Source organism: Argiope bruennichi, chromosome X1 (genome assembly GCF_947563725.1).
Source record: "Argiope bruennichi chromosome X1, qqArgBrue1.1, whole genome shotgun sequence".
Classification (NCBI taxonomy): Eukaryota; Metazoa; Arthropoda; class Arachnida; order Araneae; family Araneidae; genus Argiope; species Argiope bruennichi.
This window is the reverse complement of record NC_079162.1, coordinates 50,469,711-50,497,255: the sequence shown is the minus strand read 5'-3', so window position 1 is coordinate 50,497,255 and position 27,545 is coordinate 50,469,711. Positions and strand designations below refer to the sequence as shown.

Sequence of the window (27,545 nt, the reverse complement as noted above, 5' to 3'; positions counted from 1 at the left end):
TAGAAATGGGAGTTGGTAGTATAGTTAGTTTTGAAGAAAAATTTTTTCATTTAATTTTGAAGGGTAAAATAAAAATATTTAAAACAAATTTCTTTTAAATAAATTAATTTTGCTTGAATTAATTATATAAAACGTTTTTCAAGTGTGTTTTCGTTTTGAAGGTAAGCCAACAAACTGAAAGGGAAATAAGTAACTTCCAAAGGGGAAAAAATGTTAACAACTGTTTGATTTTGTTTTGTTTATTTACGATTTATGGAGTTATGGGATTTCGATTTGCAGTGCATAAATAATGAGCAGTAGTATTTGTGTCTTTCTAGCTTCTTGATTAATTGGTAAGTTATTTTTTGCAAAAATCAGAATGTCATTTTCTAAAGGAATGTAAAATGACGTATTGCAAAAACTGAAACGCTTCAATAAATACACTTTTCTTGGCACTGAATTAAGAAACAAGGCCGCTTGTTTGTTTTTCTCCGAATAGTGATTTTTAAAAATGCAAAAATGAGCTATTTCAGCCAAGCATATAAATTATTCGTAGTCTCAAAATTTGTGCTCGTGATGAATTGAAACCGTTTTCAAGTGTTAAGATGATTTAGTATGAATAAATTTCTTCACTTAAAATATTAAAATTGGTGAAAATTATCTATATTTTGCATTAGCAATATTTAAAGGTAATATATATTCATTTTCTCCGTCGTATGTGAAAAGAATGAATCAATTAGTGTATGGAGAAAAAAATTCTGGAATTGTATTTCGTTGTAAGTGCAATGTTTTCATTCATTATACTTTATCAAGTAAATAAAAAAATACTGAATTCGTCTTTTATGTCTGTTAAGAGTTATTATTAAATGTGTCTGCAATTAGCTGGAATATTTTCTAGTGTTTTTTTTTTTCTCAGAATCCATTTTCCAGTCTTTTGTTACATTCAATTCAATTAAGCTACCATTAATTTAATATTGTTTATAGATGATAATTTAAGCTTTAGTAATTATTTTTTTTTTGTTTGATAAGTTTTAGCCATCGCTGTAAATAAGAAATGCAGTTTCTTTTTCTTTTTTTTTAATCGGCTAATTATGTTGTCTTTACTTTAAAAAACATGTAGTATTTCATTTTCACTGTCAGAATGCTTAATATATTCATAAATTGTTGCTTATTATAATGTTATCTTAGAAATAAATATCATTCCAATAATACTTCTACCAAAAATTAAAAGGATCAAAAACATTCTTTATAAGTTTAAATGCTACTCAAATTAAGTATTTATGTATTTCTTTCTGTTTTCAAATTTCATTCATATTATGCTTATGGAAAAGCTCTTTTTATGTATAGCAAATTGTACAAAAATCCAGATATGAAGACATATTTTATTTTGTTCATAAATTTTTATTATTAAATATTTTTTAGTGACTCTAATATTTGAATTCTTATATCTGATTTGTTTATGAGTTGTTGATTTCTGTCATTTCTGTTAATTGTAAATTCATTCAATTATAAGAATTGGAATGGCAACTCAAACTCTTCACATTTCAAAACTTATAAAATCTGCCATGCACTTTTTAATAAGTAATGTTGTAAGCTGTCTTTTTCCCTGGGCTCTTCATGAAGGGAAGCCTCGTATTGTCATAATTGTAAATGAATTGAATGAAGTAGTTTTTGAAAGATGTTTTTATAAGCTGATTGTCAGTATCTTCTTTTTATTTTAATTGCATAATTTTCAAAATATATAAATATTTTTATAATAGGTACTATGAAGCTTAATGCTACTCCGAGGCATTACATGCCTCTGCCTCAGAATCAAAGTGATGATGATGAGTCTGGACCAAGTAAAGAAGATAAAGTTGATAAGCAGGTTTTTAAAAATTCATTTGATGCTTCTGAAGGATTATCAAAAAGAATTAGGCATTCTGGAACTGCTGAAATCAATCCAAAGAATCTTCCAATGTCTCCTATGCGATTAACAATGTTTATCATTTCATTAATTATCTGTTTTCTTTTTGTTGTAATTTTTGTGTTTTTTGTACCTTGCACAACATCACAGAATCTGAACAGGATATGTCATTTAACGTACAAGTGGAGGAAGTCCTTCCCAAATATGTGTAAGTCCCATTTATATTTAAAATTTAGCTTCTTTTTTTTAAATGTGACATTCCTTTTAAGGCATTAATTGAAATTTTTTATATGTGGTAATATTTCTTAAAAGTTTATTCATTCTATTTCTAAATTAGAAAGGGGGTCTAAATGGAACCTCAGATTTGGAACAAGAGGGTCATGCATCTATGATATGTCAGCTACTTTCTGCTGCTTTGGTGTAGAAGTTTGGAGAGAGTTTGACAGCTGAAGTATCATTTCTAGCATCTAATTAGAGAGTAAAATTGCAATATCCGTCTTAAAATAACCCGTATCTAGCTTCAAATCAGGATGCTAATTTAACTATCTCTGTAAATCAAAAAATAGATTTTTGTGTTCCGTAAGTTTATTTAATCATGCTTTTCCCCCTATTATGTTACATGCATCTAGGGTTGCTCAAATTAGAATTAAAATGACATGTTATATATATATATATATATATATATATATATATATATATATATCCTTACAACAGATTTCTAAAAAAAATCAGATATAGATGCAGTGCTAGAGATACTGTCTGTCCACGACAAGAACACTGCTAGACAATCGTCTATGTTTACGGCGGGCGTTATAGAAACAGGTTACTGTAGGAAGAGTTCATTTCGCAGAGGTAGAAATAAATTCAAGTTTCTTACGTTGGCACGTTTAGCGCCAAATTGGCGATATTTGGTATTTTTACATTTAATTCTTGAATATAAATTTAAAAAATAATTCACTAAGCTGAAAATCATTTGCATACTCGGAATATTGAAAATATCTGATATTCCTGTTATAGGTATGCAAAGAACAAAACAAATCAAATAGAAAAAATGAATAATTATTTGTATGTCTAACGATTGCACAAGAAGAAAAAAAAAAATTAAGAAGTAAAATCATGCATGATAAATCATTAATCGTCTTCATTTCATTTGTTTTAAATTTATATAAGTTATTAATATCAAATTCTTCGCAACAAACGCGAGGTAATCTGTCTAATTTAAGATAAAAACTATAACATAATTAATCGTAATTATTTCATAATTTATAAAAAAGGTTGCTTTTATTCTGTTATAAAGTAAAATGTTCATTGTTAAATAGGCTTAAAACCTTTCCAAATTTATATTTATTTATTCTTCTGATGTATATACTATTTCCCAAAACACAAAATTAACGATTGCCATACTATCAATTTTCAGATTTTTAAAAATCAAACTTTGATTTGTAACTTATTTTCAATATGCACAAGCGTTTTACAGCATAATTAATTTCGCAAAGTTTATATGTAAAAGTATTCTGAATTTGAAGATAATTCAAGTGTTCATTCATGCACGTACCAGATGTCCCGGACTTAAAGGAACCCAACTAAATAAGCCCAACATTGCTTTACATTATTCTACGAAAAACGTGGTAAAAGTTTGTTTTTGTATTCCAGATTACCATTTATTTATTTCCCCCGGCTTGAAAAAGAAATATAATTATTTCAAAGAAAATTTTTTCTCACGAACTGTCAATTCAAATAATAGAGTGATAAATGAGCTTTTCCTTTCAGTGTATATCGGTAGTCATGAGCTCGAGCAATAAAGGATCCGAATTCCTGTATGTATTTTATCACTTCGGGATTGAAAATTCTCCACTCCCAATGTTCTTCACATTTCTATTCAAAGTCCATCAACGCCGTTTGAGAATACTTATCTGCTACCGTTTTATTATCACAGTCAGTGCACCTGAGTAGAAAGGAATCACGTTCAATATTTTAATCCTTCTAACTCACATTAACGTGCATAAATTTTTAGATTCTTGGAATTATAGTTAAGAAGGAAAGCTATTGAAACAACAGGGAGGCGAGAAAACAAGCCTGAATAAATGACTATTTTTCTTTATTTTATAGAAAAAAAAGTAATGCGCTACCTATAATATAATATTTTCTTCATACCATTATATAGTTGAATAATATTTCGCAATAAAAAATTTAATAGAATTACTTCTTAACAATTGCATATACTCATTCAATTCCAGAAAAGAAATTAAACCGTTTTAATCTCTAAATATTTTCATATAGCATAATAGAATCACTATTTTTAATTTCAAAGTAATTCTTTTTCTTTAAAGACAATTTCTCATAATTATTATTTAACACTAAGAGCAAAAGGTTAAAACAACATTTTTTTTTTTTTTTTTTTACTTCTCATCTTTTTATTTTGACAATGATTGTGATAGGAAATAACTGAATAATTATACCTGTAGATTTAAGCAAATTATTCAATAATTTCGATGAAAATAAAATACTGAATTGTAAAATATACTTTTTTAAAAAATAATTAAATTCAAAGTTCCCTGCAAGAACTTATTTTCAAATAAAAAATTCAAAATCAATAATCAATTAATTTTACTTATACAAACAGCTGAGTATAATTTGCTTTAAAAGTTTCAACTGTTCATTTTTTTATAAATATAATCTGAAATGGATTTCTATATTTTCCAGTTCCATATATCAATCAATTCAAAAGGTGATCTTATTTATGTTAAAAAGTTAAATTCTAATTTACGACAATTATTTTATTAAATTTCAGTTTATAACATTAAATAAAAGTTTTTGATATATATATATATATATATATTTGATATATATATATATATATATATATAATGATATTTTAAACTCTAATTTCAATTTAATTCATTTCCAAGGTTTTATCTTAATTTAGTCCATAGTAACGTGCTTATGATTTTAAAGTCTCTCCTTCCTTAAATCGAAAAGGTATTTTAAAGAATGTCAAAATTTAAGAGAAAAAAAATATTAAATAATGAAATGCAATTAATATTAACCAAAGAAAAGATTAATAAAATATAAAAGAAGTAAGCTTATAAGCTAAACAAATATAAAGATACCTGCAACTACGATTAAAGCGAGAAGAGAAATGAGCAACAGGTTTTCTTTTATCGCTTCACATTGATGCCAAGAAAAAGAATACCCCCCAGACTTCTATCCAATTCCACCCATTCAAAATGGATAGTTCCTACAGGAACCCGTTTCTATAATGCCCGCCATAAACATAGACGATTGTCTAGCAGTGTTCTTGTCGTGGACAGACAGTAGGTAACAGAAGTAAACGGGAATGCTGCTTTTCTACTCCTGCTGATATCCGTGAAGTATATAAGTATTATCAGTTCATTATTGATTGAACATATTTTATTATTTGATATCATTATTGCCATCCATGACACCATCAATGCTAAAATTTTCATAGTTTTTCTTTCATTAAATTTTTCAATATTGAATTATTAATTTTCTGAATATTTTTAGAAGGGGGTGTATGTTTTTCATCCCATTATCATCAAGTTTAGTTAGAGTTCAAGTTGAGTTGTTCAAGTTTAGTTGTTGTTGTTGTTGAGTTGTTAAATTTAGAAATTATTAAATGAGAACGCAATTATTCTTTTGATATTTCATTGCAATTATGATAATTATCGGTCCATTTTTATGCATTGTAAAAAATTTCTAAAATTTTAGACAGATTATTATTATTTCCTTTAATAAAATCATTTTTATTATTTATTATATTCTAACTTTATATTATCATATAATAATTTTTAAAAAAATTAAAAACATTATATTTGTGATTGTTTCTTATTCTCTGAAAAAAACTCCCTCTCCAGATAATCAGGTGTTCTTTTTAGTGCATTAGAAAAAACTCAAAATTTAAGGCTGTGATTTAGCAGAAGGAAAGTAATATATTTTTTTTATTAAACAAATTATTGTTTTTGTTGTCTTTTAAGAGTATAAAAGAGAAATACATGTTTTGATTTGCATACTTGCTAAAACCAACTGGAAAAGATTTAGAAATATTTTTAAATATATATATAAATGCCTCTTTAAGAATTTCAAGAAGAAAAATAAATAAATAAACATTTATGTATTGAAATTTCCACATGAAACAGAAAAATTTTGTGAGAATGTTAACTGTGAAATAGATATGGAAGCAAAAGTTATTTTTTGAACTATGGAACTGTGATACTTTTTAAAAATGCAAATACATTAATTATCAATTTTTGAATAGTTTTAAGTGAGGAAGTTATATTCAGTTATAATAATTAAAGAAGTAGTGAATGAATAAGTTAGTTTTGAAAAATATTAATTATCCAGTTTCCTTAAAAGCAGTATTCCAATATCCTCTTTTGCAGCACACAATAATTCACTAATCATTATTTAAAAAATATAACTGAATATATGAAAAGTTTTGGGAAGATATAAAAAGAAGTGAAATAGTTGTGATGTTTTATTGAACATTTTAAATGATAAAAAAAAAACTATAATTTTATTTACTGTTTCTCGCTTTTCACTATGCATTGAATTTTTATGAATGAAATTCATTTATTCTGAGCAGTTTTCCATCATTACATATTAAACTTTTGACCAATTTATTAGGTATAAATAATAATTAAAAGTTTGATGCATAAAAAAAAATCACTTGCTTAGAGCCATAAATAACAAATTTAAAGACATTGTATAAAGATATATTCATAAAAATTCTTTTTTTAATCTTGATATTTAAACTATTGCCATATATTAATTATAATCTTCACATTATAAAAATTACAGTAGCACGAAATAAGGTTGTAAAAAAAATCACTTCTAATATTAAAACTAAGAACATTTTATTTTTCAGCTGCAATACACTGACAATTTTAGAATGGACTATTTGGTAAAAAAATTACTGTGATTGGCTCACTATAGGCTAAAATAAGTCTGTTTACTACTTCGGAAAAGACTATTCATACTGCCTTGCAATAGACGTAGTTTGTAACAATGATGTTGTTTTTGTGGCTATGTAATTAGGGTTATTCTCTGTTAAATTTCATCAATAATCAACAGCAAATGCATTTTATAAACTGTAGTACATCAATTAAATTTCTTTTATTTTGCTTTCAAAACAAAAAAAGAAAAGATGTCATATGGATTAACTTTTTCTGTTTTTGCACACTACATTTAAATACATACTTTTTTCATTTTCAGTTTAATAAGTCGATCAAGTTTCAATTTTAAATAATGGAAATTTGAAAAATTCCAATTTAAACAGAAATGTGTCAAAATATTTAAATTTGAATAACTTTGTGCAAGAAAAAAAAAAAGAATTGAAATGACTACATCGGTCATTCTTTTGTGCTGTTATATTCAGATAAAAGATATATGGAATGTTTGCATACAGAATGCCAAGCAAAAGTCAATGATAGAAGAGCAAAGGTTGATCATAGAACACTATGGTAACCCTGTTCTATCTCTGATCATTTGCAAATTATAGTGGATAGTGATTATGCTATCAGTCAGAAAAAGATAATAATTTTAAAATTTTGCAGTGGGTCTACACAAAAATAATTGCATATATTAAAAGAGTAGGGAAAATCCTGTAAGATGAGATCATTTTTATCAGGATAATTGAGTTTAAAGCCAAGTTACAGGCACCTTGGTGAAATGCAAAATCAAATTATATTCAAAAAAATTTAGTGAAACACAGCAAATACCATTCTAGTTGCAATATGTCAAATTTATCAAACGCTTGTTCATTCCATCAGCTTTTAGAAAGCCCAAAATAAACTGTATCAGTGCTTTATTTCTGGAGAAATTTGGTCTTTCTTTTGTAATATGTCACTGAAATCAGCATTCTTCAAAAAGCAAAACTTATGAGAAGCCATTATCACTCCTGATTTTAATTTCCTGTCCACTTTAAGCCTGCTGTTTTAGTTAGGTTCTAGAAAGCAAATCTGAAAGCTGAGTAAGGAAAATAGCATTTTTATTAAATTATAAATACAATGGAAACAAACTGACAGACATTTTCGTATCTTAAAGCATTCATATTTTTGAATTTACAATCATTCCATTTATCCATCATCCTTTGATTTGCAGACTCAGATAAATGTATATTTCAGAGACTACCGATTTCAGTGATGTATTGCAAATGAAAGATTAAATTTATCCTGAACTAGAACACTGATATGGTTTATTGTAGGCCCATTTAAAAGCTGATGGAATGGAAAAATGTTTTGGTAAATTTGACAGATTGTAGCTAGAATAGTACTTTTGGTATTAGATATTAAGGATTTTGGCGACAGTTAAATTTTGCATTTTGCCAAGGTTTCGGCACTTGTAGGTCAGCTTTAAACTGAGGTATCCTGATAGGTTTGATCCTGAATGGTCTCATCTTATAGTTTTTTCTCTCTCTTTCAAAGCATGTTTTTATTTTATTTATAGGTCTTTCAGAAATTTTTTTAAATTTTTCCATTCATTGGTTGCAAAATCATTTTGTTTGCCATAGTGCTTTATGATCCACATGGCTTCTTCTATCAGCTTCTTTTTTTCAGCAGGTAATGTCAAACTTGCTTTGTATTTAAAAATATTTACACAGAATAATAATTAAATTAAAATAAATATTGAACTGCAGTACAAATTTTAAATTATATATGCAATTTTTTCATTCTTAAAAAGCACAGTTGTTAGGAAATTTTTATGAAATTAATGATATATGTACATTACATATTTTATATTTATATTATACTGCATAATTGCAAACTTCATATCTTACTTAAAATATTTTTCATGTCGCAATTCATGATTTTTCAAGCACACTTTTACCCCAATTAGTCCATTAAAGACAGTTCGTTGTAGTTTACATTCTCCCTTTTCAGCTTAGTAGATGGTAGAAAATAAGAATTTATTGTCAATTCATAGAAATATGTTGCTTTTTCAAAGAAACTGATCACAAAAGCTCATGAGTGAACTCAAAATTCAGTGAGAAGCACAGCTGGAAAAGAAACCTGCATAAATTATCAATCAATGTTATATTGATGGTGATAATTCTTAACAGTTTAATTGAATACGTTTCCTTGAATACTTTTACAGACCTGTATTGTTTTGAATTTATTTATTGAAACTTCATGATTTCTTTGGCATCATGAATTTATTCTGTAATTCATTTATTTTATCTACAAATCAAAAAAGAATTACATCTTTAAAAAAGGGCAAGGTTTTACAAAGATTCTCATGATTTTCAGTTAAGAGAAATTTTTTAATTAATTTCTCTTAATAAAATTTCTTTAATTTGCAATTTTTAAAAAAATTGATACATTTAATTATTCCTTGAAAAAGTATTGAAATGAATCCTGGGCAAATCTACAAAAACAATGACTTAAAGAGAGTGGGATAGAATATATTAAATGCCATACACAGTAAATCAAATCTCTCATCTTCTTCAAAATGAAAATCTTCTATCAATCTCAAATCTTCTTCAAAATGAAAAAAAAAAAAAAAAAGTTTCTTGCACCCAAAAGCTATTGAATCTGAAACTAAAATAATTCTTACCTTCTGAAGCTGATAAGTTGACACTGTTTCAGTTCAAATGATGAGCTCTGGTAATTGAAAATTAGTTTCAACATTATATTGTTACAAACTTATAATTTTGCTTCCCAGCGCGAATAGTATCATCATAAGAAAGACCGTTTTACAGTCATCTGCATTTGATGCTGTCGGATGCCGAGCCAGTGATCCCAGAGCTTAGCCACAAATTTGGCGACAAAATGGATAATGCTCGAAATTTCGAGAATTTTGTCGATCCGTCCATTAGGAACCGAGATACGCCTGATTGGTCTTCAAGTTTCTAGCCCCGCATCTCGGGAACTATGAAAGGCAGGCACTCTCAAGTTGGGTGTGTGTCGTCGTCGTGAATTGAAGCATAGTAACGAGTCTACCAGAGAATAGGGAAGCAACGGCGAATTACCAGCGTTGTGTGGAGCGAATACTGATCTGCTGTGTGCCGGATCCTGTTGTCTACTGTGAAGGCAGCGTAGTGTATTGTGTGTAGTAGCCAGTTGTGAGAAGTAGTGATTCGGCAGCTAAAGCGAGAAGTGCAGCCGTTTTAGAGACCATAGAGTGATACACATGAAGTGGCCAGATAGAATCCTCTCCTACTGGATTCTGCCTGGCCGCTTCATATGCTATGGACGATTATTACTTGTGGACTACTGTCGTCTGTAGTGTGTTACTGTGTGCTGACCTGTGTTCGTCTCTGCTCTAAATATTTGTCGTCTGTGCACTCGTCGTCTTTGTATTAGTGTCTTCGTGTAAATAAACGTCGTTGTTGTTTTCTACTGAGGCCTGCTGATTGCGTTTTCACACCTTACACTCGCTGTCAAAAGAACACGGCGATGAGGTGAAATCCGTAACAATATTTAATGTTGGAAAAATTAAAAATTGGGGAAAATATCAGTAATACAATTTTTTGATTTTCATGTTCCATTTTTGATATTTTTAGACTTTTGTTTCATTTTTCATATCCTTACTTTACTTTTACCTTACTCTGAGGTAATGTTTAATTTTATTTTGACTTTTTACAGTTTCTTGCAAAAACTTCATGTTCTTCTTTTTTTATGATATATATCAGTATATTACTATATATATAAATAGATATGTAAAACATAATTTGAAAGAGCAGTCATTGAGTTCTATATTGATTTTTAAACTTCATAATTGCAAGGAAATAATTCAGTTTTTATCTTTACCAGATCTTATTTGTTTGATGTCACTAACATCAAGCATTTCTACCAAAAATATTTTTCATTTTTTTTTAACATACTGTCTTTTTTTTTATGTATTTTGATAAAAATTATTTTATTGTCGTATATTTTATTTGCACAACATTTGCATTTGGGGATATCAAGAACTTTTAACTTTAGTTTTAAAAAAGCCGAAAGAAAAATTTCAAGTTAGGAGCTACAAAAAGTTTCTGAAGCTAAGAAAATTATAGAGATTTTTGACCTCATGTAGCCACATTTTCCTAGAAACCGAGTATTCAAAATAACTACATCTTTTAAAATAATACTTCCTTTTGTCATACAGTTATCATTATTTAAATCAAAATAGTTAATAGAAATCTGTTTTTAGTGTTATTTCTTCATGTTATTTATTCCACTGCATCTGTGTTTTTGTACATTTGTAATTAGTTTGCTGTATTTTTGCATAGGAAATAAATATTTCCAACCTCATCAATAGCCAATTAAATTTTTTTAAATGTTTAAGCATATATATTAAGCTGCGCCATCTTCAATGAATCATATAAGAACAGCAGCCCATCTATTGTAGGAAACTTATAGAGAAGAAAGTTGTAATTTCTAATTAATCTATGTTCTGAAAATAATATTGTAAACTCCGGCTTCATTATAACTTCTGAATTATCTGCCTATTATTTTTCCCATGGGACCAAAATGCTGTCTCCGTAGATTATTTGAAAAATTATAAAAGTTTGAAATACTTTTTCACGCTATCTCTTTCCTGTTTTCTGATTTTCTATTCAGTTTGCTGCTTGGCCCTCACCATGGCATGGGCAAAGAAATCTTGACAAAACATAAAAATTGGACTACTTCCTTGAAATTGTAAAGAATAAAAATTGTTGAAGAACTCCATGGTTGTTTCTTCAAAGTATATTTTGCATATCTGTATATATATAGAATGCTGTATATAATTTTATGTTCATACAAAAACAAAGATAAAAAATTAAGGTTAATAAATAATGTTTAAAACAATGGTATTAGGAAGTTCTTTGATATAAAAAAAAGGAATAAAAAGAAAATGAAAAATCAAATCACATCTTCTAAATATATTGGATTAATGATTAGAACCAAGAGAATATCCCCAAATCTTACTTTTGAGAACAGCAAAATAACTGCTTTTTTTTTTTTTTTTTTTTTTTTTTTCTCTCTCCTGGAATATATCTAACTCGAATTTCAGTTAGCGTCATGTCTAGTAGAAGGAGAAAAAATCTGAAATTAAATTACTTATTCTTTGGGAATATATTTTTTTATTACAAAGAATATCGAATATTGGTATTAAAAGCCAAATTCTGTTCAAATACAGCAATAACTTTCAAAAAGCACTTGAATCATTTTAGGGGTATTTCATTAGATGGAATAAGAACCTTTCAAGGTAAAGTTAATATATCTTGGAGTATAATATGCCCATATTTTGTAAAAATTCATTCCATTACAGTTTGTTTCAAGCATAAAATTTCATATCTATATATTGTATTCCATAGTTATTTTGAATTTATTATTATTTAACAGCTTTTACTTCACCTTTGGATTTTCTTGACCATGGATCATATGGGAAACGCTTGATAATTCTTGGTTTTGAAGGAAGTGAATCGGGCTTGATTGCAATTCAAGAATCAAATGGAAAAGAGAGTTGGAGGCTCCATCTACATTCTTTGCCAATATCATCGTTCTGTAACGTGATAGATGTCAATTCTGATGGAATAGCAGAATGTTTAGTAATTGGCTATAATGGTCTTTTTGCAGCAATAGATGTAAAGAAAGGTGTGTATTACCCCCCCCCTTTCCAAATGTTTTTTACAGACTAAAAACACAGTAGTATTTTATCCGCAAGAAATTTGCAGGATATAATATGACTGCTGTGTCCACTTTCATCACCAGTGACTGAATTTGTATTAATGGGTCCCTGGGCATGCCTTTGCTCCTAGTTAGGCTATCATATGCCATTGTAAATGTGCACTTATTTTTCATCGCTATTTTAATTGCTTGTACTCTAAGCTTTTAAATGATATTATTTATTTGTGTTGCCGGCGTCCTAGCATAAGGGTAGCGCGTCTTCCTCGTCCTGGGTTCGAGTCCCGGTTCGGGCATGGTTGTTCTGTGTTCTATCTGTGAGGTGTGTGAATGTGCCCCCCTGTAAAACAGGGTTGTGCTAGCGAATGTGTGTGAGTTTCATCTTCATATGAGCTAAAAGTCAGACTTCTGCTCTTGGGTGCTCAGGGGTCTTTACCCTCAGAAGCTACTACGTCCCCTTTCCGTGGTAACGCGGACACGACATCATCATCATCGTATATTAGTGTTGTGTTTATATATATACAGTGGGTAAAAAAAGTTTCCGTACGCAGCTATGACTGTTAATAAAAGTTTAATTTTTGGCACAAAATATTTTGTTAAGAAAATGAAAATTTTAAAATTGGTTTAACACAATTTCATGTATTATTTATGAATATTATAAAGGAAAAACTATGAAGAAAATTAAATACAAAATTTAAAGAATAAAAAAATGCCACTAATAAGGAACAAAAAAGTTTTCGTACGGTATTTATATAGTACATGAAAAACCTTTTTCATGATGACCAACTTGCATTTAATGATCGGTAGGCCTTCCTTTGGCCTTTATCACTTCTCTGAAATGTTGTGGCATAACCCCCATCAGTTTTTTTGTTGTTTCTGGAGAAATACTACTCCAAATAACTTGAATGGCCCTTTTGAGTTCAACCTTGTTCTTTGTGTCATATTTTTTTAGTTCACGGCCGATTTCTTCCAATAAATGTCCTGTAAGGATCAAATCGGGAGACTGGGGAGGGCTATGAAGTTTTTTAACATTATAGAGACATTACTCTTAACAAATCTTGGAGGTGTGCTTAGGATCGTTGTTCTGTTGAAAAGTAAAGTCCATTCCAAGGGACAGTTTATCTGCATTGGTTAAAACATTTTGTTTTAGAATGTCAAGATGTATGTACCTATCCATATTTCCATTTATAAAACATAAATATCCGACACCAGCAGACTTATACACCCCCATACCATATTCCAACCATAACCGTGCTTCACAGTTCCACATAAATTCTTAAGTAACATATGCTGTTTTGATTCCCTCTAGATCATAATTCGACCTTCTGACCCACGGATATTAAATTTTGATTCATCTGTAAAAAGGACCGATTCCCCAAAAGATAGAGAACTTGCTTATATTCTTCTTTGTAAACTCGAGACGCTTTTTCTGTAGCAGAGACTTATAACAGGCTTCTTACGGGCCCCCACATCCATTATAACCTTTTTTTAAATGACAGTTCTAACAATTGAAGATGCGAATTTAATGTTGTAATTAACCAATAAATCAATTGCAAGTTGAGGTGCACTAATCCGAGGGAGTATCTTGCACTTTACACATGATATTTCTTTTATGCAAGCGATTTAACTTCGGAGTTCTTCCGGATCAATTTCTATCCTCAAATGTTTACACATCACGGCATCTTTCAATAATATACTGCACTGTAGACTTTGGTTTGTAAGTCATTTCACGGAATTTTTTTTCATAAATAATCCATTTTTTCGCAACCGAATCACTAACTCTCGAATGGATTTCTGAATGTCCATTTTAAGACGATCAGCGAAACATTGGAATTAAACAACTGTTGTTATGTCGTATTCTTCACTCTGACAAACCATCAAACTTCGAATATTTACTGTGGATTAGTTGTGGAGCACGTCAGGAAGAATTTGCATATTGCATACGGAAACTTTTTTTGCCTGATACTTCGTCATTTATCTTAAAAATTGCAAACGGAGCTAAGTATAGTAAAAAAGAAAAAATTATTATGAAACTGCCTTTTAAAGACTCATATTAACAATATATAAGTAGTTTATAAAGATAAAAAGCAAATATTTGAAATTATGCTAGTTTATTTTTATTTTAGTCTTCCGTACGGAAACTTTTTTTACCCACTGTATATATATTTTCAATCCCATTTGGCCTAAATTATAAGAAATAAATTTTTTAACATGCTGTTTCTTGTGATTTTTCCCCCCGTTCTATATTTTATCAAGAATAAATTTTAACTGCAATATATTATTTTTATTTTCTTTTTAAATGTGTGCTGTGAAAATTTTTTTTTTTGTCTTTTACTACATTTCTAAATATTTACTAATTTTACTGAAAATTGCTTTAAAAATTTATATATATATTTTTAAAAATATTAATCCTCATTCCTTAAATGCTAACAACAAATATTATTACTAGGTATTAGCTTATGGTACTTGCACAACCATAGTGATCTAAATAGTGCTAATTCCATCTATGGGCCTGTAATTGTTCCTGATTGTGATGAAGACGGCATTGCAGATATTGTTATTTCCTATGATATGGGTTCTAGTGACAATAGCTCTTACCTAGCTCTGGTATCTGGTGGAACAGGACAAATAATAGGATCTCTTGTTGAATTAACTCAATGCCATGGACCAGCAGTTTCACAGTTGTCTATTGAATACCAAAATGCAATTTATCTAGTACTACATTGTCCAGGTGAAATAAATGGTATGTATTAAATGCATGCTTGTTTGTTTTTTTATTTATTTATTTATTTAAGTAATTTGGTAAGTGTATAAAAGCTGTTTTATAGTTAAAATTTATCCTTATACAGCTGTAAAAGTGATTTTGCTTGGATAGTATCAATTGATATTTAAATCAATAGTTATAATTAAAACTCATATTTGTATTATATTCATTGTAACTGATCTACAATAGTAACTTGGAACGCTTGATAATTTGTTGCATTGTTTAAAAATTATCGTTTATATTGTGTTATATAATTTTAAAACATTCAATGCTAATTTTAATATAATTTTTTACCATTGAGTATATTCCTTAGCTTATGTGGCGTTAATAATTTATGTAAACATTTTTTTAATAATTCATACAAACTTTTTTTAATGAGTTATTGCCATGTAATGACATTAGTATTTAAAATGTGGTGTGGAGCATTTAAAATATATGTAAATAATTTTTCAGGTATTGAACTACTGTTTAGATTTCTTTGCATTCATTAAATACCACCTGTTTTTGTAAGACTTAATAGTGCCCTGAAATTTATTTAAAATTTGCTAATAAGAATGTAAAGTTATTTCAGTCAAGTTTGTGTGTTAATTGACTAATGCAAATATAATTGAGGCATGTGAATTTTTCTGTTATAAGCATTTTTGTCTCTTTCTAAACATAACAAACACAAAATAATTTTATTTAAAGTTGGCTAAATGATTTTTTAGATTATAAATGTAAACAGCAATTAATATGCATTAAGCAAAAATTTCATTATTTAGAAACTCGCCGTAGTTAATAATTATTATTTCTAATATATATAATTTATTGCTGAATGAAATGTCTATTTTGTCATTAAAATTAATGATTTCTGAGCATTATTTTGAAATTATTGATTGTTAGATTTTAATGTGTGATGTGAAACCCCTTTTTATGAGGAAAAAGAATGGCAAGCAAGCTATTTAAGTGCTAATGCATTTTGGTATATAATAACAGAGATAGGATCTTAAATTTTATTTACATATTTTTAATATTATTTCCAGATAATTTATGGCTTTTATCATCAAAAAACATCCATGAAGCTGCTTTAAATGAAACAGATAAACCTTTATTGCAGAACATTTTCAGGTACATTTGGAATTTATTTTAATATTTTGCTGTTGTTCTTATATAAAATATTAGTAATATTAAAATATGTTCACTCTTTGCATTTATTTTAATAGAATTCCCCATTATAATCAAGAAATTCAGTTTTATCAAATACCTGGATCCAATCGAGAGTTAATAATCATTCTGGATGGAATTAAAATTATGCTATTGAAAATGACTTCTGGATTCAAGTTTCAGATTGTATGGGAGACCCACGTAACTGCTAATCAACATTCAAGGTTAGCATTAAAAAATCTGTTGTGCTAATAATTCTATATTTTGTGTTAAACTCTACTTATTTCAGAAAATAATTTACTATTAAAAATGTGCTTATGTCCCCCCCCATTCCATTTTCTAGTGAACATTATTATAGGCAGAACTCTTTAAAGATTCTGACTGATGGTCAATTTGTGAATGGAAGCAATCAGTTAGTTGTAGCTTACACACAGACATACCAATCAAAGGTAAAAACCTCAGAGTTGTGAATTGATTTTCTTGTGAAAGACTGATGCATAAATAAATATATTACCTTTCTTTAGATTATTGGATTGAGTCTGGTAGATGGAAAGGAAGTCTGGTCTATTACTCATGAAAATGGAACTGTCACATCTGCTATAAAGCTGGCAAACTTTTTTGGAAACATTGATGGTCTTCTTCTGAAAATACTCTCATCTGTAAATGTGTATGAATCTGAAATATTTGATGAGGTAATATAATTTAGTTAAAAGGATAGTCTATATCTTTTTCATCCATTACTTGCATAAATCTCCAAATTTTCATTTTGTGTATTTTAGAATTCCAAAAGTAATACTTCAGATCTGGAAAGAGAGAAAAGGCTTTTGAAAAATAATCTTAAATCATTGCAAGAAAGCTACATATTCATCAAATGTGGTGAAGTTCCTGTAACAAAGACTATTACTACTGAAGAAGTTTTAACTGTATGCAGTGGTAAGTTAATTTTGATAGTAGTTATATTTTGATTGTTCTGTGTATTGTACCTCTGATTTCATAATTTTTCATCATAAGTGGTGGATGAATGTAAATTAAGTGTCATAAAGCCCATTTTAGGCTGAATTGCTTTACTCTGTTTGGCATAAGTTTTGTCTTATTTAAAGTTACTACAAGTACTTCAAAATGTTAGATCTTGTTTTGAAAGATGTGAAATGTTTTTTTTTTTTTTTTTTCTTTTTTTTTTCTTTATAATAAAATCCACTTTATATAGTTTAACATAATCCATATCATGTTTGACATTTTTGTATGATATTAGTCACTCTTTTAAAATGCTGTAATCACTATTAAGGTTATATTTTCCGCATAATATCTTGGGAAAGGGATTTTTATCATTGAATTTTCATGAAAAATTCAAATACTACACTCGGTGGCATTGATTATTGGAAGTTGAATAGTTCATTTGTTAAAATTGAATTGAGATGAGTAGATGATCAGAATGTGCATGTCATGTAACGAGATAAGCATAATATTTCTGAGATGTAGCTTCAATTTTTATATTTTTGAAAATGCTGGGAAGTTTATGTTAGTTTTAAGTATTTAGAGTTCTTAATTACTTTTATTCCTGTTTCAGCTAATGGTGTTTGTGATCCTAATGTTTACACTTCAAATTCTACAGGTAAGAACTTCATAATATATTATTGATTTATCTTTTTTTTTTTATTTCTGCAAAGTATACAATAGGGAATATGCTTGAAAATTAATACTGTAACATTTGTATTATTATTTGAACAATTTTTTTATCATATTTTATTTCTTTGGTCCACTTTTAATATATTAACTATCACATGATAAGCAAATCATCACCAAACTTTTCTCCCGATGCAAAATACAACAAAGCTAAATTATATTCGAAGCTTAGAGATTTTTTCTTTGTTCCTGGCACCCCTTCCCTCCTTTCCGATTGAAAAACAATGTGTTCTCTTCTGAATGCCTACAACTTCGAAAATTTTCTTCGCTTCCACTTGCTACTTCACTGTTCATTTACCGGCCTGTTATCACAAAACAGTAAATAATAAATTACTAAATTCTTTATATTCATCCCTCTATAATTATTTTATAATAAATAAATATACAGATGCAGTTATATTGCTAATGACATGTAAATTGGTTTTTAGCAGAATATAAAAATAATACCGTTTTAGTTTGAAAGAACAAAAACACTTATATCGTGGAAACAATGTCAGGGAAGTAAATATTTTTAAATGCAGTACTAATTGTTAATATCTATATTTTGAACTAAGTTTTCAATATTGTCACGAAGATGTAAAAATTACGCCGTTAGTTTAAACAAACAATTAAATTTATTAGAACAAAGCAACTTAGGCTGAGAATTTGCCCAGCACTGATGGAGCTCAGCTTTTATACATATATAGAATGTTCGTGGACAATCCAATCTGAATATTTAAGAAAGATCTAGAACTTTCCAGATCTTAGATAAACAATAAATAACAATTTAACCCCTTGACCTCAAGGCCGTTTTCGCGCTGACGAACCAGCTACTCGAGACGTTTTGTAGCGCTTTAAATTTCTTACCTCTAACTTAACTTACACATACAATTTAGCGTATAAAACTTTTATATTCACACACTTTATTAATCTTTAAATCTACACGTGATATTTCAAATGTATGTTGAGTTTTTTTAAAAGAAACAGTAGTTATCGCCGCACATCGAATTTCCGCACCAAACAAGATTGTGAGCGAGAGTCACCTCTCGAGTTGCGGCATTAAATCATGTGGTGAGTGAGAGTTACCTTTCGAGGGCAAAGGGTTAAATAAAAGAATTCCAGTCTTTGGATAAAACACAGTGACCGGGATTCGAACCACGAACCAACCAATCTTAAAGGAGGTGCTTTGCCGACTGAGCCTCAGCGATTGCTGGTTATTCTGGTTTATGCGGCAATGTAATGGCTATACCTGTCGGGAAAGTGGGCAAATTTGAATGAATTGCACACTCACTAAATCTAAAGTCTAAAAAGTTACTTAAAAAAAAAGTTAGAGGAAATTAATTAAAGCCAGAACACTGATGATCAATTGTATGAGTTACATTATAAAAAGTACGCAATGAAATTAATCACAGAATAAAAAGCTGTAAGTGTTATGGATATGTCTAATTTGAAAGTGACATAATTAAATCATGACGTATTGATAGAAATTACTATTTAACAATATTAGGTTTGTTACAGATTTTTTTTAGATATGGCATTTCTAATAAATCTTTTAGATCAGCATTTGCCCGGTTAAGAAGCATGTAAGTTTAAATTGTTATTGCTAAGGATACTTGCATGGTCCAGAATCCAAAATCAGTGAAATCAAAAGCCAATAAGTTTTTTTAGGGATTTATTTTTTAATACTATAGATAAATGGCACAATTAATGATTCAGTTGTTATGACACCCAGCAGCATCAATAATTTTTGTTAGGACGGTGAGATCCATTCTAGATAAATGTTTTATGCATGGGAGAACGAACTATTTATGGCACCTCTTATTCTGTGTATGTTTTCTTGCATTATTACTGCTTGTTTTTGAATAAATTTAACAAATTTTTTTATTTATAATTATTTATTAATTTGTGCCTTGCATAGTTGTTTATTGATTTTAAAATACATAGCTGACAAAATGCTACCAGATTGACTTAAATTAATAACACATTAAAAAAAAAATATTAATTTGATATTTACATTTTTTAAATAACTGTATGGAACATTGAAATATATATATATATATATATATATATATATATATATATATATATATATTCATTTTGTAAGATCTACAAAATTTATGCACTAATATAAACTGTTTGCTTCACAAATACATTGCATTAGTTTTAAATATAGTTTTTCTGAGACGAGGTTATCCTCCCACTGCTGTATTTTTTGAATGAATATATTTTTATTTATTTGGAACTAAAGTCATACAGGTATTTAATAATGTTCCTTCATTTCATGGGTACTTTATTTTTAAGAATTGCTTCTGAATTAAGTTTTTCAGATATGAATCGATTTTTTTTTTAATTTTTAAAACTTTTTTTTCACCATTTTAAAACATTATTTGATATTGTCCCAGATCTAAAAGAAAAATGCTTGAATATGTTGACTTTGTGAGTAATTATAATAGCTACACTCTCCTATAAACTTTTTATCATTATTTAATAATCTTGTTCCTAAAAAAACCTTTTCATTCATAATTCCTACCCAAAACGTTAATGTGCTCTAGTATGACATTAAGTACTGCTTTCTAGATGCATTAGTGAAAAATTCTTTAAAATTAAGTGCTTTTTAAGCACCTTAGCCAATAAATAAAATATATTTGTAAATGCATGCACATTTTCTAAGCATATGATGTTTTCTGTTTTGTAATAATTCGCAGTTCTTATTACAAAATTTTAAAAATTTATTTTTAATTTAAATATTTATTTCTGTATTTGCACAAAATCTCATATTCTAAAGTAAGCAATGCCTCATTGATTTGACAAATAAATAAAAATGATAATACAAATTAATAATACCAAAATATGAAATCGCTTTTTATAAGATTAACAATAAAAATCTGTGACATTTTTTTTAAAAAAAATTATCATTAAAATGTTGGCATTGCTGTATCATGACCAAAAAACTTTGTGAAGGGGACAACTGAAATTTTTCCATCATATTTATATCTAACCTGAATCAAAAACCCAAAGATGCATTTAAAAAAATCAATTAATATTTTAGACTGCATTAAAAATGCTTCAAAAAACTTTTAATATAATTCTTATTTTTTTTTTATTTTACTATTATTGATTTTTTAAATCTCATTAAATATGGTATAGTGATATTGAAAATGGTCAGACTGTGAAAAATTATCATATTACTTTTTATTTTTGAAATTTAAAAATAAAGGGGGATGTAGAATGTTTTTCAACAGGTCGAGAGGAATTTTAGAGATGTTAAATGTTGAAAAATATTAAAAATCTCCACAATTTAGTAAAAATTGTATTTTAATCCATATGCAAAAATAAATAACGTTTCTTACTTAAGCTTTTAAAAAATTACAGAAAATTTAATGATTGAAAAATGTATGAAGAAATTAAAATGATTTTACAATTCTAATTTTAATAAGTAATAGGAGCAAATTCACAAAATTAAAAAAAGTTCAGCTGTGTAGTTGATACTAATGAAAATAAAAAATATCGGTTGCCACATTTTTAAGAACTTTTTTGAACTTAGAAGAGCAAGATAGTATATAACATTGCCTCAAAATTTAACACTCATAAAATGAATAATCCTATTCAGTGAGCTATTTAAAATTCTTTAACTCCTAAGATTTTTTTTTTTTTTTTTTTAATCACGAAGTAAAATTGTGATTTGAATAGCAATGTTCTTGCTTTACATTACAATAAAAATCATTGTTGCAAATTGTGTTCTAAAATTAATTATAAAAAAATTATTTAAACTAAAAGGGGAAAATGCATTCATTTGAACAAAATTAATAGCTTTTTTTTTTTTTCGCCTTTAACACATTTTAAAAATAATTTTTGTGCTATATATTTTGACATTATCTTAGAAACATGGTAAAATTTTGTTTATTTTCTAATTAAAATTTGGAAAATCCTATTTTTAGTGAGCCTCTTCCAGCTAAATTTCATGTTCCTAAACTACAGTGATTTGACTATGCATTGTTTTGTCAATCAGAGCAAACTATTATGATAATATGTAATGATATTTTAACTACATCAACTATTATGTAATGATATTCTAATTCTAAATTAAATCTTTGTTAATTTCCAAAATTTTTATCTTAATTTAGCCCTTATTAACGTCATTCTGAAATGTTATCTTATTTCGTGATCCAATTCCACCTTTTTTTATTTAATTTATGCAACAGAAGCGCTATAAAATTGCTGAAATCGACAAGTTCCCACATGCCGAGTGAAGGGATAAAAATCTGTCGATCTAAACAAATTTTTTTAAAAGATCTCTATAATTGTTTTGCTTAAATCGACACGTGTAAAGAAATTCCTATCAGAATCTCACATTATATCATCATGGAGATAAATAATTTGTTCGCTCTTTTCGCTTTTCGAGCTCTTCTGTTCTTGGATCCCTTGTAAGCTGACGTCAATTCGCCCTCGCTTTTTGTTCATAAATTATGTCTCCCTGGATGGAATAAAAGCGAAGCTTCAAAATTCAAAGTGGCTTCTCTCTCTTCTTATTTCTTTAATTTGAGGGCCGTGGTGGTCTGGTTGTAAGGTCTCGGCTCGTGAGTCGTAGGGTTTCAGGTTCGAGACCCAATTCCACTGAAGACCCGTCGTGTAAAGGGGTCTGTTGCACGTTAAATCCGTCAGGGTACCAGTTTCGGCTGCGGCAGTGGAAGATGAGGCTACAGCATTAAAAGAATAAACTAACAGCGATGTTGGAATCAGCGGTGCAAAGGGAGTTGGCTGAGTGCTGGATATGCCGATTGGCACGGTGCATAAAGTCCTACGGAATGTCTTGCTTTGTTATCCGTACAAGATAACTTATGTGCAGCAGTTGCTACTTGCTGACCTGGAACAACGTGAATCTTTTGCTCTACGATTTCATGCCCGAATGGAAGTGGACAACGGATGGCCATGGAATATTCTGTGGTTTGAAGAAGTCCACTTCCATTTGCACGGTTCTGTAAATATGCAAAATTGCAGGATATGGGCTACCGAGAATCCGTTCCAGCTACAGCCATTACTTCTTCAGTCTGAAAAGGTCACTGTTTGTGCGGAATAACGGCAGCGTTTATCGTCGGTCCGTTTTTCTTAGAGGAGATCACACTTGCGGATCCCGTTACTGGCAAGCGATATGAAGCACTTTTGCGTAACCATGTACTTCGGGCATTTCAGCAGTATCAGTGTGTGGATCACACAATGTTCGTGCAAGATGACTCTCCTGTTGCTACTCCTGTGAAGCAGCTGCTGAGTGCTTATTTCGGAGATGGTAGGATCATAAGCCGCTATTTTCCAACAACATGGCTTCCATGTTCCTCTGACTTAAACCGTGTGATTTCTAGCTTTTGGGGTATCTGAAGAATGTTGTTTACAGCGGGCGGATTCAGAATCTAGCAGGCTTGAAGGCAAGCATCACACACCACATCCATTGTATCAGTACAGATACCCTCCGATCTGTTGTGGAGCGTGCCATTTTGCGCTTCCAAATAGTAGCGGAACAAGGCAGAAGGTATATCGAACAACCTTAACCACCCATGTGTAAAGTGTTCCATAAAGTTCTTTTTTTTTTTTTTTTTTTTTTTTGTCATCATTACTGTCGATATCATCACTGTATTTCAAACGATTCTGTTTATTTTCTTAGTGTTTGATGCATTTAAAATTAAACATTGTTAATTAATCGATCTTTCAGATTCATTCTGAAGTACTTTTGAATTAAAATAAAACAGAATAAAGGAAATTAAAAATTTCTAATCTGCATAGCGTTACCCCAACTGGCGTAGAAAAATTCATGCATTTGCGTTACCGTAACTGGCGTTGAAAATTCACGCATGCTCATTGTGCTCTGATTATTTAGAACTATTTTCAACGGATGCGGACTTGATTTAAAATATTTTTAGGTTAGTTGTATGCTTGTGTAATTAAATTGTATTAATGTTAGTTAGATATTTTTTGTGTGTGCTTATAGTTTTAAGTACATCGTTTTTTAAGTAGTTTTTTTAACCTGTTTTCGACCGATTATTTTAAACGATTCTTTTTATTTTCTTAGTGTTTGATGCATTTAAAATTAAACATTGTTAATTAATCGATCTGCTCATGATGTATTTGAGAAAATTTTGTTGACAAATTCTTGAGATATTACATAAATTAAGAAAGATATTCTTTAGTGCCCATTAGGTTTAAATGCTCAGTGACACTGTTTTCAGTAATCATATTATAAAAAGTTGCCTTGTTTCAGTAAAAAATATTATTATATTAATTGCAGATTAATCATTTCCATTTTAATTTAACGCATAAATTCTACGGGAGCTAATAGAAAATTAGAGAGATACATATTACGTTATGACTGAAGGCGTTTATAATATTATGAGTGAATTCTATGATTATCAAATTTTGAAGTTTTAAAATATTTTGATGAAGAAGCTATTAAAGTAGGAATTACATAAAATATTTAATTATTAAAATTTTAACGAGCATTAAGATTGGCGAACCGGCTGGTCGCTAAAGGCGGCTACTATTTAAATAAAAACGGGGGGGAAAATATTTATATTTTGAAAAATCATACTCATTCTAAGGATAAAACTGAATTCTGGTGTTTATTCTTCCGATATTCCTGTGAATAAAAACGCAAAATAAATAAATGTGTTATTTTGGTATTAACAAACTGAGATTTACATACTATTCGATCCCCGATGGATTGGCTGTTTTTGGTCGGCGTTTTCAGCAAGCAGAATAAAGTATATCACAAGAACTACTTCGAATTTGAGAACGAAATTTGATACACTTACATAAAAAGGCCTGTTGAAACGAATTTCGAGATAATAGTTTATTAACTATGTTAATTAATTCGGTTAATCAGTTTCATTATCTCAACAAACCTGTCCCTTAAAGTTACAAAGGTGTTTTCTTTTTTCGATTGTACCGTTGTACTGTAATTGAACAGGTCTAGATTCCTTTTGTAGTAATCTCTTCGAAAAATATTGATAAAGGTAGCCGTAAACCACACCATATTGTCACTTTTTCAATATGTAAGGATAGTTCCTGTACAGCGTGAGGATTTTTTCGCTGCCCCAGTTTGACAATTGTGGGTATTAACTTGTCCATTGAGACAAAAGTGGGCTTTAACAGTCTACAGAATGCTCCATGGCCAAGTGACCTCAACCTCAATACCAGCAAGGAGCTGAAGGTCAAACATTTTATGAACCTCTTAATCCCCTTCCTATATATTTGATTTTGTAGGGTTAAAAATGCAAAATCCGCCATTACATTTTTCGTATAGTGGAACACAGCATATCCAATACAGAGGAAACAATTGGTACACTCATACTACCATGCGGCAAATGACTGCTGGTTTCAACGACCGTGGTAATCACATTTTCGACGCTAGAAGATTTTTTTTTTTTTTTGTCCTGTACTTGGAAGAATGTTCGGTTAATTCAAATTCACTTGCTTGAATTACCTTACTTAGGCACATAGTGACATTGAACCTCTCCGTAACCTCTTGATACGGCAGAATTTTTTTTCTGCTGTAGCGGAGTTTTGCTGGTTCTGGTAGAACAATTTTACCACTGGCGATTTTTCTTACAACGTAGGCATGATGCGTAGAAAATTGACTGATGCAGGTACAGAATCTGCCTTCTCTTTATTCAAAGTATGAGCCCTGCATAATAAAAGTTTCATTTTTCTTATTTGTTTTAAGTATCAGATTTAGAAGAAATGTTTTTTTAATGAAACTAAAATTTAATATGATTTGTTCAGCAAATAATAGTTTGCGAAAGTATTGGAAGATTTAAAAAGTACATCGCGGAAGAAATTACGATAGTTGAAAGCTTAATGGCTTCCATGTAAAATTTCACCACACCGGATTTTACACAATCGGCTGATTTGCTGATAAGAATCCAAGGTTTAATAAGCTAAGCCGACTTATTATCACGACTTAAATTAGCACGTTCATAAAGATTTTTTTCTCAGTTTGAAAATTTTTCATTCACTTTCTAAAAGCTATTTTATCTACTAATGCAAGTCTAGTTTTGTATAGAAATCTGATATTGAATTTACATATTCTTTTTAGGGACGAGCAGCTCACAAATAAATTACACGCGTTTTGGCCTTTTATCGGTCGCTTCAACACATCTAATTTATGCAGGAAACAAGATGTCATATTGACTCGCCTTAGAATCGGTCATATAAAACTTACGCACAAACATTTGCTTTGCTCAGAGCCTGCACCTATTTGCTCTCATTGTCAATGCATTCTTTCAGTGCGACATATTTTAATAGAGTGTCAAAATTTTAATACATATAGACTCAACCGATTTGGAACAAATGGCGCTACCTTAAGCCAACTGATTGGAGAAAATCCCCATCCAAACCTTTTTAAGTTCCTTAGTGATGTAAATATTTATAAACTCATTTAGGTTCTGTTCTTTTAGACTTTAAAATTTTCTTTTACTGAACTTTTTTTATATTTTATCACATAAAATATAAAAAATGTATATATCTAGTGTTTGGCGCAGTTTGGTCAAATATGGCTCTTGCGCCATAAAACGCAACTCAACCAACAACCATATTCTTTTTATCATTAATCATGTTTGTCATAGATTGTTTCTCATTTATATTGCAGTTAGGATTTCAAATTGGAAGTTTAATGATCTCCAGTGTCCTTATGTTTACTTGTAAGAAAGTAATATAAGTTTCTACTTTTTTCATTAATTTATTTATTTATTTTTTAGTTTTAGTGAAAGCTGCTCCACTGGGCACCTCTTTTGATATGCTTATGGTAACATCAGCAGTCCTTCCATTTACTAATACTGAAGAGATGATAATTAAGTATTTAAATTTGGAAAATGTTTTATCATTTCCAAGATGCACTAGTTAAAATTGCTTTTCTCTGAATGCTTCTGTAATTTCTCGGAATTTTAGATATTTTTTACCTAAATATTTGTCTTTTATTTATGCAAGAGTTTTAATAATTGATGACTATAAAATGTTTATAAATTAATTTTAAATTTTATAAATCCATAATTTATTTCAAGAATTTCTTGAATTTGTGATATTTATTGTGATATTAGTCTATGTTCATTTTTAACTGTTTATTATTATATTAGTTACTAATATATTTAGTTACATGTAAATGCATTGTTCTTTTTTTAGGCATTTTGTTTACATTATTTATTATAATCACTTGTATTCTTTATGCTATTTTGTATAAATGGCAATATTAGATAAATATATTTATTTAAAATTGTGAAATAGGTTTTATTCATGTTATTTGTAGATATTATTTTTACATATCAGGAAGAAGAAAAAATATTTATATAAAGGAAATGCAAATTCCTGAAGAGTTTTTGTGATTTAAAAACAGAAAAGTTATTTGTTAAAAATTGTGTATAATTTGTACATTGCTCGGGTTACAAAAATTGACAAATAGATTTTCATATGTTTAAAATATTTTATCAAATACATTTTGAGA

General features: G+C 29.0%; 1 protein-coding gene across 1 annotated transcript; it reads left to right on the top strand.

Moving 5' to 3' along the window:
* The first annotated feature begins 195 nt into the window (after nucleotides 1–195).
* LOC129959552 (uncharacterized) lies at nucleotides 196–27,102 on the top strand. The gene is made up of 11 exons (XM_056072448.1): nucleotides 196–332; nucleotides 1,740–2,093; nucleotides 12,211–12,462; nucleotides 14,942–15,235; nucleotides 16,279–16,363; nucleotides 16,459–16,623; nucleotides 16,743–16,848; nucleotides 16,924–17,091; nucleotides 17,179–17,332; nucleotides 17,967–18,011; nucleotides 26,806–27,102. The coding sequence occupies exons 2-11, from the start codon at nucleotides 1,745–1,747 to the stop codon at nucleotides 26,949–26,951; spliced, it is 1,764 nt and encodes a 587-aa protein (XP_055928423.1). The 5' UTR covers nucleotides 196–332; nucleotides 1,740–1,744; the 3' UTR covers nucleotides 26,952–27,102.
* Nucleotides 27,103–27,545: the final 443 nt, after the last annotated feature.

Excerpts from the sequence above, each read along its gene's own strand:
- LOC129959552 (XM_056072448.1), top strand. The coding sequence starts at position 1,745 with ATGAAGCTTAATGCTACTCCGAGGCATTACATGCCTCTGCCTCAGAAT. Across the intron at positions 16,624-16,742 it reads ACTGCTAATCAACATTCAAG|TGAACATTATTATAGGCAGA; the intron begins GTTAGCATTAAA and ends TCCATTTTCTAG. Across the intron at positions 16,849-16,923 it reads CACAGACATACCAATCAAAG|ATTATTGGATTGAGTCTGGT; the intron begins GTAAAAACCTCA and ends ACCTTTCTTTAG.